Source organism: Pleuronectes platessa, chromosome 7, assembly GCF_947347685.1.
Source record: "Pleuronectes platessa chromosome 7, fPlePla1.1, whole genome shotgun sequence".
NCBI lineage: Eukaryota > Metazoa > Chordata > Actinopteri > Pleuronectiformes > Pleuronectidae > Pleuronectes > Pleuronectes platessa.
In genome coordinates, this window is record NC_070632.1 from 19,202,660 (window position 1) to 19,219,355 (window position 16,696).

Sequence of the window (16,696 nt, forward strand, 5' to 3'; positions counted from 1 at the left end):
ACGACCTTTACCAATAGAACTGTTTTACCTGTGATTTGTGTTAAATATTAGATTCTCCTAACTTATCAAAGTTGCTATCTTAAAATTTTAAGCCACGTTTTTCTTTTCTCCACCAGACATGACATATTTGTGTGAAATAAAGGTGGGCCACTGACCTACACACGATTCCCCACTGGCAGAAAACAAGCCGTTGTCATGGTAGCCATCGCGACATTCACAGTGGTACCAGCCGGGCAAGTTGACACAAGTAGATTTGCTATCACACTCCACAAAGCCGTCCGCACACTCATCAATATCTGAGGAGAGGAGAGGAGAGGAGAGGAAACAAGAGAAGAGGAAACAAGAGAAGAAAAGAGAAGAGAAGAGAAGAGAAGAGAAGAGAAGAGAAGAGAAGAGAAGAGAAGAGAAGAGGAGAAAAGAGAAGAAAAGAGAAGAGAAGAGAAGAGAAGCACATTCAATCAGGATCATGTTTGTCTTGAGAAATATGCTCCATTCTTGCCTGGTGGGCATTTGCAATTGACTGATTCATAATTGATAAAACAACGGGTCTGGCATCACAGTGAATCCAGACCATGGGTTTTATTGATCTAGCCTGGCTGCATGGCCAGAGACGGACATGTGCATCAATAAAAGATAGCAGGGAATGAATGAAACTAATACAACAAGACTATTCTTAGAAGCCACGCATGCAACAGGCTTGTGTTGGTGAAATCCTACACAGTCTCTTCCTCTGACACACGCAGGCACACAAATACTGTGCGCTCGCTTTTCATTACACTTTGCTTGATGGTAAGGAGGTTCTCTGATGTGAAGTGTGAAGAAGCTCAGTCAAGGGTCGGAAACTTCTTCTATCGTGGCCCGTGGGTGGTTGTGGATAGGTGGAGCCGGGGTTTGTGTGCACACAGCTGCACTCAGGAACAATCCCCTCTTACTCTGCCTCCTTCTTCAGCTCTTGTCTTCGATTACGCACCCCGACTCCCCCCCCCCCCCCCCCCTCCCCCGGGAATAGTATTGTAAGATTCTCTTCGTCTCCTTTTATTTCCTTTCTGTTTCCAACTGGCCAACATTTAGCCCTTTCCATGTCAACAAGCAGCCCCGCAACTTTCCTACAATATCAGCCAAGAACAATACACTGTAATTTTCAATGAGCATAATATGCCCATGAGAGACAGATCGCTCTGATATTTCAGCTTATATTTAATTAAACCGAGGGCCGGGCCCACATGAGAGAGGGTATAAATCCTGCTATTACACAGTGGGGCTAAATATGTTGGGGCCCAGACATGCACAGTGATTAAATGTGTCTGCGTATAGCCAATGATGGCTTTTTTATGATGGTGCATGATGCATGATGCTCCGCTCTCATTATGAAAATGGCAGTGTGCCGTGTCTGACCTTCTCTACGACTGCCTGGAACAGTATCCCCCACAGAGAGACATGCAGACGGGCTCATGGTCCCCCACCGCCCAGGCAGTAATGGGATTAAGATCTATTGGCTAATGAGCCCTCAGCCTTTTAATAGAATTTCTGCAGCAGATTAAGCATTGATCAAATGTCCCACAGATTAGGGCTTTATCTGTTTAAAAATTACTCGCATGAGTCTGAGGTTGGCACAAAAAAAAAAAAAAATGAACTAACTTTGTTTCTGTTTTCCACTGGTCGGGTTCAAAAAGCTGCATCTGTTGGTGTGGTAGACTTCTCATGTAAGTGGCTTCACACTTCTTCTGCATCTCAGATAAAGTACAGTTGTGGTCGGCCACTAGGTCTAATCACAGGTCAATATCGGAACCAGATCATTTTAATAATTAGATTTTGTTCATCTCATCAAAGCGTATTGCCTATGAGATGCAGGCGGACTGACCGTCCACCGCTGCTGTTCTCTGTCATGGCATCAACATTTATAGAATCCCTTTCTCTTTGGCAAGGTGTCTTCAAAGTAAAAGCACAACGTTGATAGCTGTAATGCTTTCTATCTAGCTGAATTACAGAGCTTATACACAGACCAAGAGAACAGTCCATTCCACACAGAGACAGGTTTAGAGCGGACACTGCACTATCTTGTCTAATTACATTAGTTCGGTGAGAGCAGTGCACCTCATCCCCCCCCCCCCAACAACAGCAGGTTAAAAGGACACTGCTTAAAACGAGTCAACAGCTAATGCTGTACATGTCCTATCTTTGAAAATCTAAATTCTCTTGCCTGCTGACGACAGATGTCCAATGCTCTTTGTTGCCGGTGAATGTCAGTGTGATAAAAGCACGGGGGGCATTGAATGCACGAGCTGTCTTGCCAGTATATTAAAATTTCAAGTAGAATTACTTTAAATCCTCCTCCTCTCCCAAGTAAGGCTGTAGGAGAGTGTTCAAAGTACAACTGAGCAGTCAGGTACTATTTATAACAGACGCTGATGGAGAAGCAAATCTAAAAATATGCAAATGGGTTATTTTGAGTTTCATTCAGGCGTTTTAAAAGCTCCAGTGTCTGGCTACAACAACAGAGGGTTACACCCTCAACTAAAGATTTGTCATTTTTTTAGTTTTTTTAATCTGAGCCCAACCTGTCAGCTGCAATTACGGCATGATGCTTCTCAGGCGGCTGTCAAGTCAAATTTGTAAAAGCGCTGCTGTGTTTTAGGGACGTGAAACTCGCAGTTGTCGCGACTCAACGTGATTGAACGTGTGAGGTACGGCAGAGATACAACGCGCTCGCAAAAGGTCTCCCCCCTTCTCTTTTATCATCCCGCGTAAATGATAATAGACAATCATTGTAATTAAGTCATCAAAAATGACAGTAAGACAAGACCGCCGCTTGAAGCTCCGTCTCGACTGAATCGCGAGGCTTTTGCTTTTGTTAAATCATAGATGTGAATAGTGCAGCACTGTCGCTTGTTAAATCATGTCATGTTTTCCCTCACTCCGCTCCAGCTAAAAGTGAAAAGAGATGACACAAACAAAATAAAACCCATCTTTGTGAATCTCTCCCGGAGAGGTGAAGGGCACAGAGGAAGAGTTATTTTGAGTTTACCTTCAGAGGTGACTGGAAGACATGGTGGCTGACAGAGAACTACCCACACAAAGAGAGGAGGATGAGGACGGGCATAATAGGAAAGAGACAGAGGTGAAGGAGGAGACGAGGAGGAGCGGAAGGAAGATGTAGGAAGAGGAGGAGAAGGAGCCACGTTGGGAGAGTTTTCCTACTCGTTATCCTGAGTGGCAGCCTGGAAACAAGAGCTCTATTAAGGCAGCTCTGAGAAGACAAAGTAAAGAACAAGTGGACTGTCTCTCCTCTGCAGCCTCCTGGGCTTGTTAAGCCGCTGTGCACCCCCCCCGTTCCTTCCTCATCCTCTGCCTTCGCCCCTCCACATGTTCCATTTTCATTTCACCTGTCGATCTGCTTTCCAAATTTGCGATGCCCCCATCATCAACCCTCCGTCATCCCTGCAGTTTTCTGCTCTTTGGGCCAACCCTGCCCTCCTCTTCTTCACCCTCAATCCTCCTGTTCCCCATTGTTCCGATCCTGGGCAGGTGCAGTTCTCTGCTTTAACTCACTCATCCCTTTTTCCTTCCTTCCTTCCTTCCTTCCCTCCTTACCTCCCTTGACTGACAGGTAGCCCCAGGGGCTGGCATACAGTTCTGCTGCGTTGCATTACTCAGTGCAGAACCAGCTCCTGCTGCCACACGTACATTCACCCGTACAATAACCTAATTCAAACTGATTTCCATTTCCGCAGAGGTCTACCTGATAATCCTGACTGGCTGCAGCGGGAGGAGTTACTCAGAAAAACATCTCTGGATCTCAACTGAGCCGTCCCTCCTGCTCTCCAGTCAGATAGCATTTGAAGATAAGTGGATTTTAAAATGAGCTGCATTTGTCATGTCGGATCACATTTACAGTGATGGTAGAGAGAAAAGGCTGCAGTCAATAATAGTGTATACACAGCTTTTATTGGTTATGGAAATGGATTGTGGATCCCCCTTATTTTTTTATATACCGTAAGGTGTAATTGAGTGATTGTCACTGGTCCTCAGTCTTCATTAAGGGAAAGTATGGACTCGAATAATCAATCAGTCACCTGAGGCAAATTGAGTTTCACACTGGGTTCCTGATGATGAAACAGACACCGATACGCAAATCCATATCTGCGAGCCCTTGAATGGGAGAGTGGATGAGCACTTGTGGCAAATTGGAAACGAGCCTTGTGAACAATCGGTAGCTGTAAGCCCGCACAGATTGCAATCGCTCCGGATCACTTACCTGCAGCCGTTAAATTCCTCCAAGTCAAACCAGAATTTGACGGCTGCTTTTTGCAGTCAAAACATGTGTGAACGTGAATTTCAGAACGATTGTTTTATTTTTGAAAGTAGGAAAGAAAAAAGGTTTCTATAGATGAGCAACGCTGCTTTAGCTTCAGAGTGGGAGGATGGATGGATGTGTTTGACTGACAGCTGAGCCAGCAGGGGAAATGAGACGCACTATAAACAAACCTCTGTGGGAAACAGCTACTTTACCTTGTAGCTATAGAGCCTAGGAGCTGTGTTAGCAGAAGCATTCTAAGCTCCAGTAATCACTATATTTACATTAAGAATTATAATATTATTTAAAGCTTTTAAATGCAACATTAAAGCTTTCACTTATTGTGACAAACCCTTGTGAATCACACATCTCCACCTAAGCTTTACTGAGCATTTAGCATCCTTCAATGTCCTGCTCTTCCAGACCATAATATTACTGTTTTGGTAAGGGGAGGATCCAGGGGCAAGGCCATTGGGGCACTGGCCCCAGCTGTAAGCTCATTGGACCTCTGAATTGCCCATCTCCTGTCAGTAGCCTTTTAAAACACTAGTCACTTACTAAGAATGTATATGACACTGTATTGTGAATTACATTTTCTAAGCTTTTTTGAATTTCACAAAGTTCTTGGACAAGGAATGACTTCATTTTACATCTAAGAGAATCAGAAATGATGTACGGATGTTAGAGATATAATTGGCCCCTGTATGGCCCCAGATTCAGAAAAATCCTAAATCCACCACTGGGTTTGATTCACTTGTGTCAACGACAGCCACAGCTGCTGTTCCACGTGAGAAGGTGCTGAAAACCAAATCAACGGCCCTGGTCTGACATGGTTTTAACTAACATCTCTTGAGTGATCTGACCACAAATGGACGGCTCTGAGTACATCAGTTAACAACTGCCATTAAAATGCATCACCACATGCGTCTCCAGTGACCGCTTGTAATCAATTCTCACTTCCCTGCCTTATACGCACAAAACATGAACATCCTTTCTGTTCCCAAACACCACATCATGTTGTTTTTAGCCAGTCGGCCATTCAGATGTTTCCGTTGTGTATCGGATGTGTCTATGTGAGAGAGTGTGAGAGAAGCTGGTGACAGGAGCAGCTGAGCAGATCAATGCTCAGCATGCTGCTCTACAATATAAGATTTTCCTCTGTAATGTTTTCAGTTACCATCTGAAATAGCAAATAAGAAAATCAATATGTAGTGGTAAATGTTTGGGACACAATGAGAAAATACCTTTGGTTTATTATGAATCTGTAGCAGGTCAGAGGACGTCAGCTGAGTAGGCGGTCCTTTAATGTGGCTCGTATTAGCCTATTATTAGCCTAAGTGAATTTCAAATAAACACAAATAGCAACTATGAACAGCATACTAAATAATTTCAACTTGATTTTTTGACTAGATATACAGAATTAAGGCATTCCAGAATTAAGGAATTAAGAATGTTTTCAATCTACAGCAGAAAACCGGACAGATATCCCAGGTAGTCTGTCGCCTCTGCTGTTAAAAAATTATTCTGGAAGGTTATTGATGTGGCGCTTTTATCCTTATGAAACAGAGTTGGTGCAACAAATGAGAATTTGATCAGATTCTGTTCAGAATCAGAATCAGAAGTATTTTATTGCCAAGTAGGTTTACACCTACAAGGAATTTGCTCTGGTAATTGGTGCTTACAATTAACATAGAAACATAAAAACGCAATAAATACAACATACATAGGAAAGCAATGACTAAAGCTTTCGTATAAATATGCGTCCTTATGTTTACATGTTGTGTTGGTGGATGTTTGCTTGCTCATTCAGCGAGCCCAAGATGCAACACAAAATACATGTCCAAGATGATGAGACTCTAGAAAGCTAATGTGGGTTCTGGTTCTGTGGCTCTTAATGTGTAAGAATCTGTTAGTCCGTGTCTCTGTCAGTCAGAGATAGAAGCGAGACAGTCCCTGCTTCATGTTGTTTACGTGGACTCTTGAGTGGTGTATGCACAGATACAGCAGTTCCATAATAAATCCAGGATTTTTCACTTTTGAATAGAGATGTTTCCTCAAAATAGAGCAGATCTGTTTGCTTCAGCGGAGAAAAACCGTGCAATGTTGTTACCGGTGTCCTTTACGCCAGTCTAGCTGTCCAGGGCCAGTGTAGTGTGCTGCAGTGCAGCAGCTGCAGCAGTGAGCTCTCCCTGGGAGACGTGTCATTTAGGTAGACGCAGCAGGTTGTGCTCAGCTAAACGACAGTTCCGGCCATTAGCAGGGCCTAATTAAGACACACTAATTATGGGTGATGGAGTGAGTGCTTTGTAAGGCCGTCTCTAAATAAATAATGAATACATAATCATTGTGCTTAAACAAGCCGCTTGAGCTTAAACAGTCACAGCGCCTCGGGCCTTGTGGGTAAATCGAGGAGCAAAGGAGGGAGAGAGGGAGTGCTGCCGCGGTGCATCATGGGAGCTGTCAAGCGGTGGAATAAAATGAATATGGTTTAAAATATTCACTACCTGTGCCTGAGTGTCGGGTGGGAGGTGCCCAGGGGAGATTTCAACTCTGATGAGTCTGTGATGTTTTTTTCTTACCTGGATACGGTATGAGAGACACTGTTGCTATTTAAAATGACACGAGGGCAAAGTAACACTGAGAGCAACTGATCTTCTGTCCAATTTATTATTTTATTCAATGTATTATTTATTACATAATTTTGTCAGGCACGTGTGGCACATCTATATATTATATATCTATTAATTTATAAGTATGTATCGTGATGATTTATTGACTTAGTTTCTTTTGTTTGGTGGATATGTGTCGGGTCTATAAATCAAATACAATGTCAAAGTCCCTTTATAAAACCACATTTAAATTCACTAGCTGGAGATTATTTATTTATGTGCACCATATTTCACATCTCGTTACTATCAGTTGCCTTAACAGGCCTGATTGTTGTCACCAAGATCCAGTAATTATTCGGTTTTATATTTCAAAAACGCCCTCTTATCCAGATACCTAGCAACCTTTCATGTGTCCTCCCCTGACTCATACCTCAGCCTGCCACCAAGTTTCATGGAAACATCTTCAGTTGTTTTGTGTAATCTCGCTTCCAAACAAACATACCAACACGCAAAAAATTATCTTAAAGGGGACATATTATGAAAATTCCACTTTTGTAGTGCTTCTACACGTTAATTTGGGTATCTAGCATGTCTACCGTCCCAAAATCTCTAGAAAAAACAACTCCCGCGATTTGTTGTGGTTCCTCTATGTCAGAAACGATACGCTAGAGAGCGTCGAATGGGATTATGACCGAAAAATACGTCATAGTCACACCATGCCCATGTAGGGAGTCTCGCTACATGGCCTTGGACCATCTCACCGGCTCCGTGGAGAGACGGCCTGGCTCCACCGGCCCGGTTAGCTTGCGAGCTAGGGGAGCCCGGCTTCCCGGCTAGCGTTAGCTCGCTGCTGCTGCCCGTCAGACATTTCAGTGGCCACATAAACATGCTCCCACTGCTCCCACCGCGGGGCTGCGCTGGGGAGCTGGGGCTCTTGCAGCCAGGCTTCGGCCCACCTGACTGGTTCAAAACGATATGGTTGACAGATTGTATCTTCGTCTCCAGTAGCCATATTTCTACGGAGGTAATGGATAGCAAAAAATCTGGGCGCTTGTATTATCTCGTGAAGGAGGGAGGAGGGGAGAGGGTGGGGGGGGGGGGTCAAACAGGTCAATCTGTGCTGTTTTGAATTATCCTTGTGGTATTTTGACCAAAATATGTTACAGACATTTCATTAAGACCCCAAGGAACCATATCAACTGTGGTATCATGGGCATACGATGAGTCCTTTAAAGAATGTGTGTCACTCTGCAGAGGCAATGCCAGGTTCTCCAGGGCATCAGTCAGAGGGGACCTGTATTCATACGGCATCTTTCTTGTCCTATCGACCACTGAAAGTGCTTCACAGCACAAGTCACCTTCACCCATTCATACAGCAGGTTACTATACAGAGCACCTTTTGGACCATTCACACACTCTCAGCATGTCTGTCATTGGCAATTTAAGGTTCAGCCCAAGGACATTTAGAATGCAGACTGGAGGAGCCAGGATCAAACCACCGACATTGTGGTTACTGGACGACCCACCCTAACTCCTGAGCCACAGTGGCCCAAAAAAAAAAAAAGTCCAATTATTTTATTTTTCTTGTCGTTTTGTTGCATTGTCTTTTATATTTTCCTGTTCAGGGGCCTCAAGCAAATGAACTAAGTAACTGACTTTGGCTGGCGCATGGTCCCTGTTAAATTATTACTTTGAAATAAACTAAACTACACCTCTTTTATACTTGTATTCATCCATAACAAATGAATGTTCTATTCTATTTGCTATTCACCTTCCGGCTTGTGTGACTCTTGCAGTCTGTTTATTGTAGTTTTATCTCTGTCAGTCCTCTGAGTTTTTGTCCGTCTACTGAGTCTCTCTGTTGAAAACTGACAAGCTTCCTGGAGCTCAACATCAATGTAAATGAGGCCTGAGGAACAAATTGTTTGTCTGGCCCCGTTCTGCTCTCTCTCCCAGTCAATATGCCAGCGTGACCTCGGGGCTTCACACTGCTTCTCTCAAGTCTCCTCATGAACTCACGGCCGTCTACTTGTGTCCTTCTCCTTCTCCTCTCGTCCTCCTTTTCACCGCTTTCTTCTTCTTCCATTTTTATGACTCGCTATAAATCGTCAACCTTTTAGCTTCCTTTTCCCATGCCACCCTTTTCCTCTCATTGCTTTCACCCCAAAATAAAAAATCCTGTCACTTTTTTAACTTCTCAGCTTTCTTTGTCCATAAATGTTCTGTCCTTCACTTCCTCGTAAAAAGTCAAAGGCAAAACAAAGTAAATCAAAGCTCTGATTAAAAAAAAAAAAAGTGCCGTTTCACTCACATAAACATAACATTCTCCTCTTTAGATCACGTCTCTTTACGAGAGTTTCACTCCGGCAGATGAAGCAAGCCGGTAATTTATCACGACTTGAGAAAATGAGAGTTTTGCCGACCAATAAAGCATCAATTTACAGTGTAGGTGTAATGCACCGAGGCTCCCCGATGGCGCTCTTGAACACAACCCTCCTGGAGTGTGTAGGAGTCACAAATCTAAACGGCATCATTAACACCAAACATAAAAATCTTTTATCTCTTTCTCCTTGTCCTTACAGAACACTGTTGATGCTAAACTGGCCTCCCCGTGAATCGGTGCCGCTGATTAAAAGTGCTCGAGACGGCAGATGAATGGAGAGATGAAAAGCGGGAGGTGTCCATCCCCAGCATCTGATCAAATGCTCTTCAGCGGCCAACCGGATCCTCTGAGGAAACTATAGCTAGAGGCCACGCCAGGACAGCAGAGACGGCCATTAGTTACAGAACCGATGGCATGGTGACGGAACATTTTAACTAGCGGCCAAGCATCCTAACAAGCTTATAGGGACTTGAAAGGACAAGGTAATGAGCTGGAAATAAAGGAAATACTAAGAAAACCTCCCCATTCATCTCATAGGAGCAGTTCAGCTATTCACTTAATAAACATGCGTCTGATCTGAACGGGGGAGAGGATGTTCACAGATGTTATGTCCAATTATTTCATGCACGGACTCAGCTGGGGAATAATCTTTACAGTTTTCCTAAAAGCAAATTAAAGCTCATGTGATCAGTAAGGCTCCTGTTATGAAGACTCTTCCTCATATCCTAAAAGCACCATCAGTAAAGGCTTCACGAGGATCTCCAGCCCACTCATCCAAACCAGACTGACCACTATCAGAAGCAACTGCAATAGAGCTAATGGGTTTGTTTATTACATTTAAAGATTAAGTCTTTTATCAGCATTGTGATGTTTTCAGTTTTTTTATTTAATTATTTTGTGACATATACAAGTGAAGGTCTTTTAAATGCAAGCATTAAATTAAACAGCTCTATAGGCTATGACAGAGGAGATGGAAACGATCGGGGATAAGAGGATTGTCTTTATCCCTTTAAATCAAACGATCATGAAGTACGCATGAACAAATCTGACAGTTTCCATTGTCACTCTCATATTGATCAGTTATAAAATCCAACGAGAGCAATGATATTAAACCTACACACTGAGAACTGTACGTTAATGGACAGAGAAGTACTTCATTTGATGTACATTTCATTTGCACTTTATCCTTTTTTTTTAGAGCAAATTTGAAAGCTAGAGCTTATTGCTCATATATCCCTAAGCATTTATCTTGAATGACATATTAATATTATCTTGCCCATTTGATTTTCTGCTTTAAAATTTCACAGCAGAATTCATTTTGGTTTGAACAGAAATTTACACACATAGACCCAAATAAAAACAAAAAACTAGATGGATTCACATTCAGGCGCTGTATCTTGTGTCTTTGTATGTTTTTATTTTAACACATCCATGATTATCAGGCAGCGAAGGACAACCTGAGCCAGAGAAGGAGCTAAAACATCTAAAATATCTGCTTTTGACAACTGGATCCTTTAAAGGTCAAATAATTAATGAAACACTGAATTTGGAAGAATATTTTTGGAAAAACTATTTATCTTACAAAATAATGATCTTCCTGTTCTTTTACATGTGCTTACATTTTGTGACAGATCTCTTCTATGTGTTGTTGAAATACTGGAGGTTAAAAACACCAGAGGCTTCAACAGGCGTTTAATACCTCTGAAACATCATTACAGCTATTTTTTATTTTCTGTTTCTCCGAGCCATAAGGAGAAAAATGGATGAAAAATAAACATAATATTCCAGCAGTTGCCCATCTCTCACTCAGGCCATATAGGAATTAATACCAGCCCGGGGCTACAACATCAACAATGCTGCATGTTCAGGGCAAGCATTACATGGCTGGCCCTGTGTACATTTATATCCATGACTGAAGTGCATGTGCCCTGCCACAGCTGTACCCTGCATAATTCATGATGTGTCAGAGTTCTCCACTAGCTGGTGTCTGTCTGTCAGCACTGCGTGTCCCCTGTCCCTCCCAATCCATTCCCCCTGAATGGTAATGACAAGTCAGCGAGCGCAGACACACCAGAGAGGGACAACACATTAACACACATCCGCATGCGTGCACAATTACACACAGTCAGACACAAATGTACACAGAATAGCACATGTATGCACCAACACCATGAAAAAAAAAAAACTATTAGAAACGAGGCGTAAGGTTGACAATCTGCAAACTGTTGGCGTCTTCCCACGCCCGAATGTGTGCGTGCGTGCTCGGTGGCGTGCGGGTGTGTCAGGCACCGCCCTGAAGAGCCACCGCTCTGTGTCTCATGACAGGCCGCCAGTCTGCCGCTGCAGCAGCAGAAGTGGTGGCGTCCCCGGGGAGGCCTCTAAAAGCTCACGGGGTTCTGGGGGGTGGTGAGCCCAGACTCTGTGAAAGCTTTTCCATGTTCATCCACCCGGCTCTGCCTCTCCTCCTCCTGCAGCAGCACCGACCACGTCAGCCTCATTCCGCATCCAAATGCGGAGGAAACTCACTAACCCCTATACCCTCCATCCCCATCTCTCTCTCGGCATTTCCCACTCCATCGCCGCATCTGTCAGTTTTCCCAACATTCTCCTGTATCTTCCTTTCCACTTCACCTCCTCTCACCCACCCCCCCCCCATCCGGTCGTTACCTCTCTTTTTCCTCTCTCGCTCTCTCTCTGGATCTGTCACTCTCCCCGTACATCTCCATCTCCTCTCCCCTAACTATTGTCCTCCATCCCCCTCCTCCCCCCATTCTGGAGCAGCATATCCAATAGTACATTAAACTCCATACATCTTCTCCAGTAGACTCTTCCCTCACTGGGAGCTCCTGTCACACTGAGGAGCCAGTAAGAAGCTGTAACCCCCCCCCCTTACTAACGGAAAGACTGGTGAAGTCTCTAAACAGTGCCAGAGGCTTTAGCCTGGTGGCTATGGACCTGGACATTGGTCCTGGACTATAAAACCAAGAGTTAAAAAAAAGAAACGACAATAGTAGCTGTCACCGAGCTGACTCGTGTGGGATCGGGAGGGATTGTTGGAGGGTGGGGGGGAAGACAGAAAGAGAGGGACATGCACAAAGCAGCAGCAGCAGCAGCTGTGGTGACAAACATGTTGTTGCTTGAGGCTTGAGGAGTGTGCAAGAGTGTTGTGCACATGAGCTTGATGTGTTTATGTCCCCGAACCTCAAAGTCCAATCAGACTCGATGAAGAACAGAGAGCCTAAAAAACAGACTGATCCCAGAGCTACCAATCACTCATCCGCTGATTAAAGTCATTGAGTGATTAAGAAACAGACAACTGTATTTATGGAGGAAATTGTTTGCAAACAGTTGTTCTGCTGTCACATCTTAAAGGTTTAAATAACACAAACTAAGATGAAACACATTTTCTCACTGGTATCTATTTCATCTCACTACAATGGAGGTATATTTAAGATTGTTTTGTTCTCGAACTGAAAAATTACTTTTAAACTACCTATAACCAGGCAAAACTTAGCTTAGCCCATCATAGAGACTAATAGATAATATGCCATATTTAAAACTGTAAATTTAAAATACAAAAATCACGGTTTACACTTTATAACTGGAAATATTCTTTATAAATCAAGACAGAGAGATGTGACCTGATCTCATTGTTTTATTGTCTATCTGACTTACAGTTACTTGTTTCTGTTGTGATTGAAAATATGCAGGATTGAAAAAACTTTCTCCAAATGCAATCTTGGCATAAATAATCTGATAAAAACTGAGAATGTTTTGAACCATGTTTTGCAAATTTGTGTCTCTGAGCCATCCGCTGAAGAAAAGAATCACCTTGGACAAAACGTATGTACATATTGTGATTTTTTTCCTTGGATGGACTGTGTTGGAACCGTTTTTCACAGAACACTCACAAAAGAGAGTATTGTGAGAGAGAGACGGAGAAAGCAAAAAGGGCAGGGATCTAAAATAGTGTGGAGGGTAATGAAATGTGTGATTGCCTGGCTCTCGTGCCATTACTGAGGGAGGAGGTCCTCAGAACCTTTTCTGCTGCAAAGTAGGGAGGAGGATAAGTCATTATGGTTTAGATGTGTTAACACGTTCTCTGTGTATGTCTGTGTGTGTGTCTGTGTGTCTCTCTCACACACACAGACACACACTCGTTCTCTCTATCCCATCCTCCTCAGCATCTCAGAGCATGAGGATTTTCATTTACTTTAAGATAGGCAGTAAAAAGGACGCCTCGTAAAAAAAAAAAAAATCCTTTATGCGCAATCAATACCTGAACCAGTGAGCAAGCAGAGAGGCCGCATTTGCTTCACTCAAACACAAGCGCGTGCACCGGGTGAAACCGCGATGACTTGACTTTCCATTAGCTCGGCCGCTTGTCTCCTGAAGGACCCCCCACAAAGGGCCGGATCGGGCCGTGAGGAGGGGGTCGCTGCTGTGGCACAGATCTACGGTGCAGCCGGGACACAACCACCAGGATTATGGTCTTCCTCGGGTACCTGAGATCGCTAGTACTGGAGGGGTAAACACACTGAATAGGATCCAAAGCCCTGAGTCTTATAATAACGCTGTGTATGACATATTTCCATGCACGAGAGCAAGTTGTGATATGGCCTCTGCTGTAAACACAAGCTGACTTAATATCTGGTTTAGCTATCGGGCCCGATCAGATATTGTGCATTAGGAATTGATGCGGCTGTAGTTTGGGATGTGGCGCGGAGCCTACGAGGAGGAACGCCATGCTGATTAATATGGGCTGTAATATAGGGTGATTCCCATACTGCTGCAACTGCAGTTCAAATCCTCCACTGGGCCATTGGAGGAGGTACAAGCTCATTATTCACCACGGAGCACAGACCCACACAGTCTGACACACTCGCAGACACACACACACACACAGCCACAAACACACACGCGCTGAAATGATCGCAGCCTTTACAGATCAGCTGTTTTGTGGAGGTCAGAAGCAAAGACAGCTGCACAAAGTAAGAATAATCACTGCCTGCTTAAACAAAAGCCCAGAAACGCCAAGAAAAAAGAAGCAAGACCATTGATCTCTCCTCTTTTCTTTTGTCCTTTCTACCGTTGGACGTGAAGCAACACCCCCTCATTTCACGTCCCCTCTTCTCCCTCGACTTAAACATCCAGTCAGAACAGCTCCTCGAGCTATTTTTGAGGAGATAAATCGTAGGAGTGGAGATAAAATGAAGTCCTTACCTGTCTCGCATCTCTTCCCGGTAAATCCTTGCTGGCAAACGCAGTTGTTAGGTGAGACGCAGGTTCCCCCGTTCTGGCACAAGCCGTCACACATAGCTAGAGGTAGACGAAAAGAGAAGAGCCATTTCTCACTAAGATTAACGAGCACTAACTACGTAATTAGAGCAGCAGCAGCATATGTATTTGCATACAGAATAAGAGCTAATTTAGTGATGTGATTCATTACAGGCTCGCGCAAAATGATTCCATGTGATTAATGCGTCTCACCAAGGTTAATTTAAAAAATGTTCATTATCCGTAGGTAGACTCTCGGTTAATGTGTCCGCAAAACACAGACAAGTCATTGTAGTTGACAGAATTTAATGGAAATGAATGTAATAGATGAAAGAATAAGAAGGATTAAAAACAAAAGAAATCCAATCCAGTAAAAAGGAGGATCACACAGTGTCTCTACTTTCTACTAACAATTATTGCACTTCTGTAAAGTTGGGGGCCCTCACAAGAGACAGAATTAAATCATGAATTTAATATCATGAATGCTTTGGATCAAGATCCAAAAATACTGGATCCCAGTCTTCCCAGCACCACATTTACATAAGGCCCCTCCCCCACCCTCTCTAGCCGAAGCAGGATTGACTAATGATTAATCACTTTGACACCATTAGGGTTACTATAGAGCTGGTTAGTCAATTAACCAATTACTGCATTGACAGAATAATAATCAGCAGCTTGGCAATTCGTATTTTTTTGTTTGCAATTTACATCCAAAAATGTCACTTTCCTTCTTTCTGAGGATTAGCTTTTAGCCCATTGATTGGAGGAAAGAAGTAACTTAATGACTAATAAGCTTTTTAAAAATATAATGGGAATTTTGATCCTTCGAAAAGTGTTCTCAGAAATTGTGTGGTTAACTCCCCATGAGGAGTAAACTTCTGTTATGTGTAAAACCACTGAGGCCCTCCCCTAATCACAATGATTAATCAACCACCTAAGATCCAGTCAATTCTGCACTAACAGAAGAGCAAACAGAGAGAGGCCCAGTGCACCTGGCTCATAGGCTATTCAGCAGGAGCGACCACAACACAGTTTATATGGTGGTGATGAGGAGACGGGAACCTTCAAATGTCAGACATGAATTTGAGATGAGTCGACTTTAGAGCGAATTCGTGGATGTGCCTGAACTGAACAAGATTTTTTAACTTGGCAAGTTTCATGGACATCCCTGGATTACTGATGTAAAATTCCTATTTTGTATGACTTGTCATCATAATATTCATTATACACAAAATCTTCTGTGTACATTGGCCACACTGGGTGAGCACGCAGTGTGTGACGTCTGCGTCGCTGATCTGCTGCGTCTCGCTGTGGTTCATAGAGACAGCATGACTGCTACGTGACTGCTGCAGAGCTGCTGCGTGAGGTTTCTGGTATGATGACTCTATTTCCTCAGCTATGAGTGGCCTATGTACTCTTAGGAACCTATGAAGCTGTTCATCCTTTGGTCCAGCAACCAAAATAATAACATTTTGAAAACAAATGAATGGATTCTGTCAAAAGTCACACTAGAGTGCTTTTACTTTGAAAGGGAAGAGCTGCAAATATGTTATGTTTCTGACACATTTAGCAGACGCGCATTGAAACTGTCAAGGCAGTGTGACCACTTTAACCTGATAACATGGGCATAAAAAAAGAAACACAAGATCCAGTGTGGCCCAAGAGAAAGAGAAGGTGATCTGTTTATGTTTGGTAGAAAACCTACATGAGGCACAACATGTCAAACTGAATGACTGCAGGCTCTTCTGGATGGATGAGCCTCAATAACCTGAGCTGTGTTTATGAAGGAAACATTTTTTGTTGCAGATTTTATTCCTAATCTATAGACCTTGCAACGTAATGTAAGGTGAGGTTATGTTCCTCAAAAATATCTCCACTGTTTAAACATTTTGTGATGTCTTTAAGTCAATGAGGTATCAAAACAAATCAATAAATATGATGCTCACCTTTGCACACTGTTCCGTTCCCAGTGTAGCCGGGCTTACAGGAGCAACTGTGGCCTCCGACCATGTTGAAGCACAAGGCGTTCTCGTCACAGTTGTGGAGTCCGCTGAGGCACTCATCATGCTCTGGAGAACAAGACAACACAACTGTGTTTAGTCAAACAAGCATCAGCAGCGGTTAACATTCAAT

At 43.3% G+C, this 16,696-nt stretch overlaps 1 protein-coding gene across 1 annotated transcript in view; it reads right to left on the reverse strand.

The window, feature by feature from the left end:
- nell2a (neural EGFL like 2a) overlaps positions 1–16,696 on the reverse strand; it is an 84,217-nt gene that overhangs the window by 12,514 nt on the left and 55,007 nt on the right. The window contains exons 14-16 of the mRNA XM_053427094.1: positions 16,510–16,632; positions 14,510–14,605; positions 156–296 (exon numbers count right to left, since the gene is read on the reverse strand). Of these exons, the coding sequence (XP_053283069.1) occupies positions 156–296; positions 14,510–14,605; positions 16,510–16,632 (360 nt within the window). The remainder of the gene's footprint in view (positions 1–155; positions 297–14,509; positions 14,606–16,509; positions 16,633–16,696) is intronic.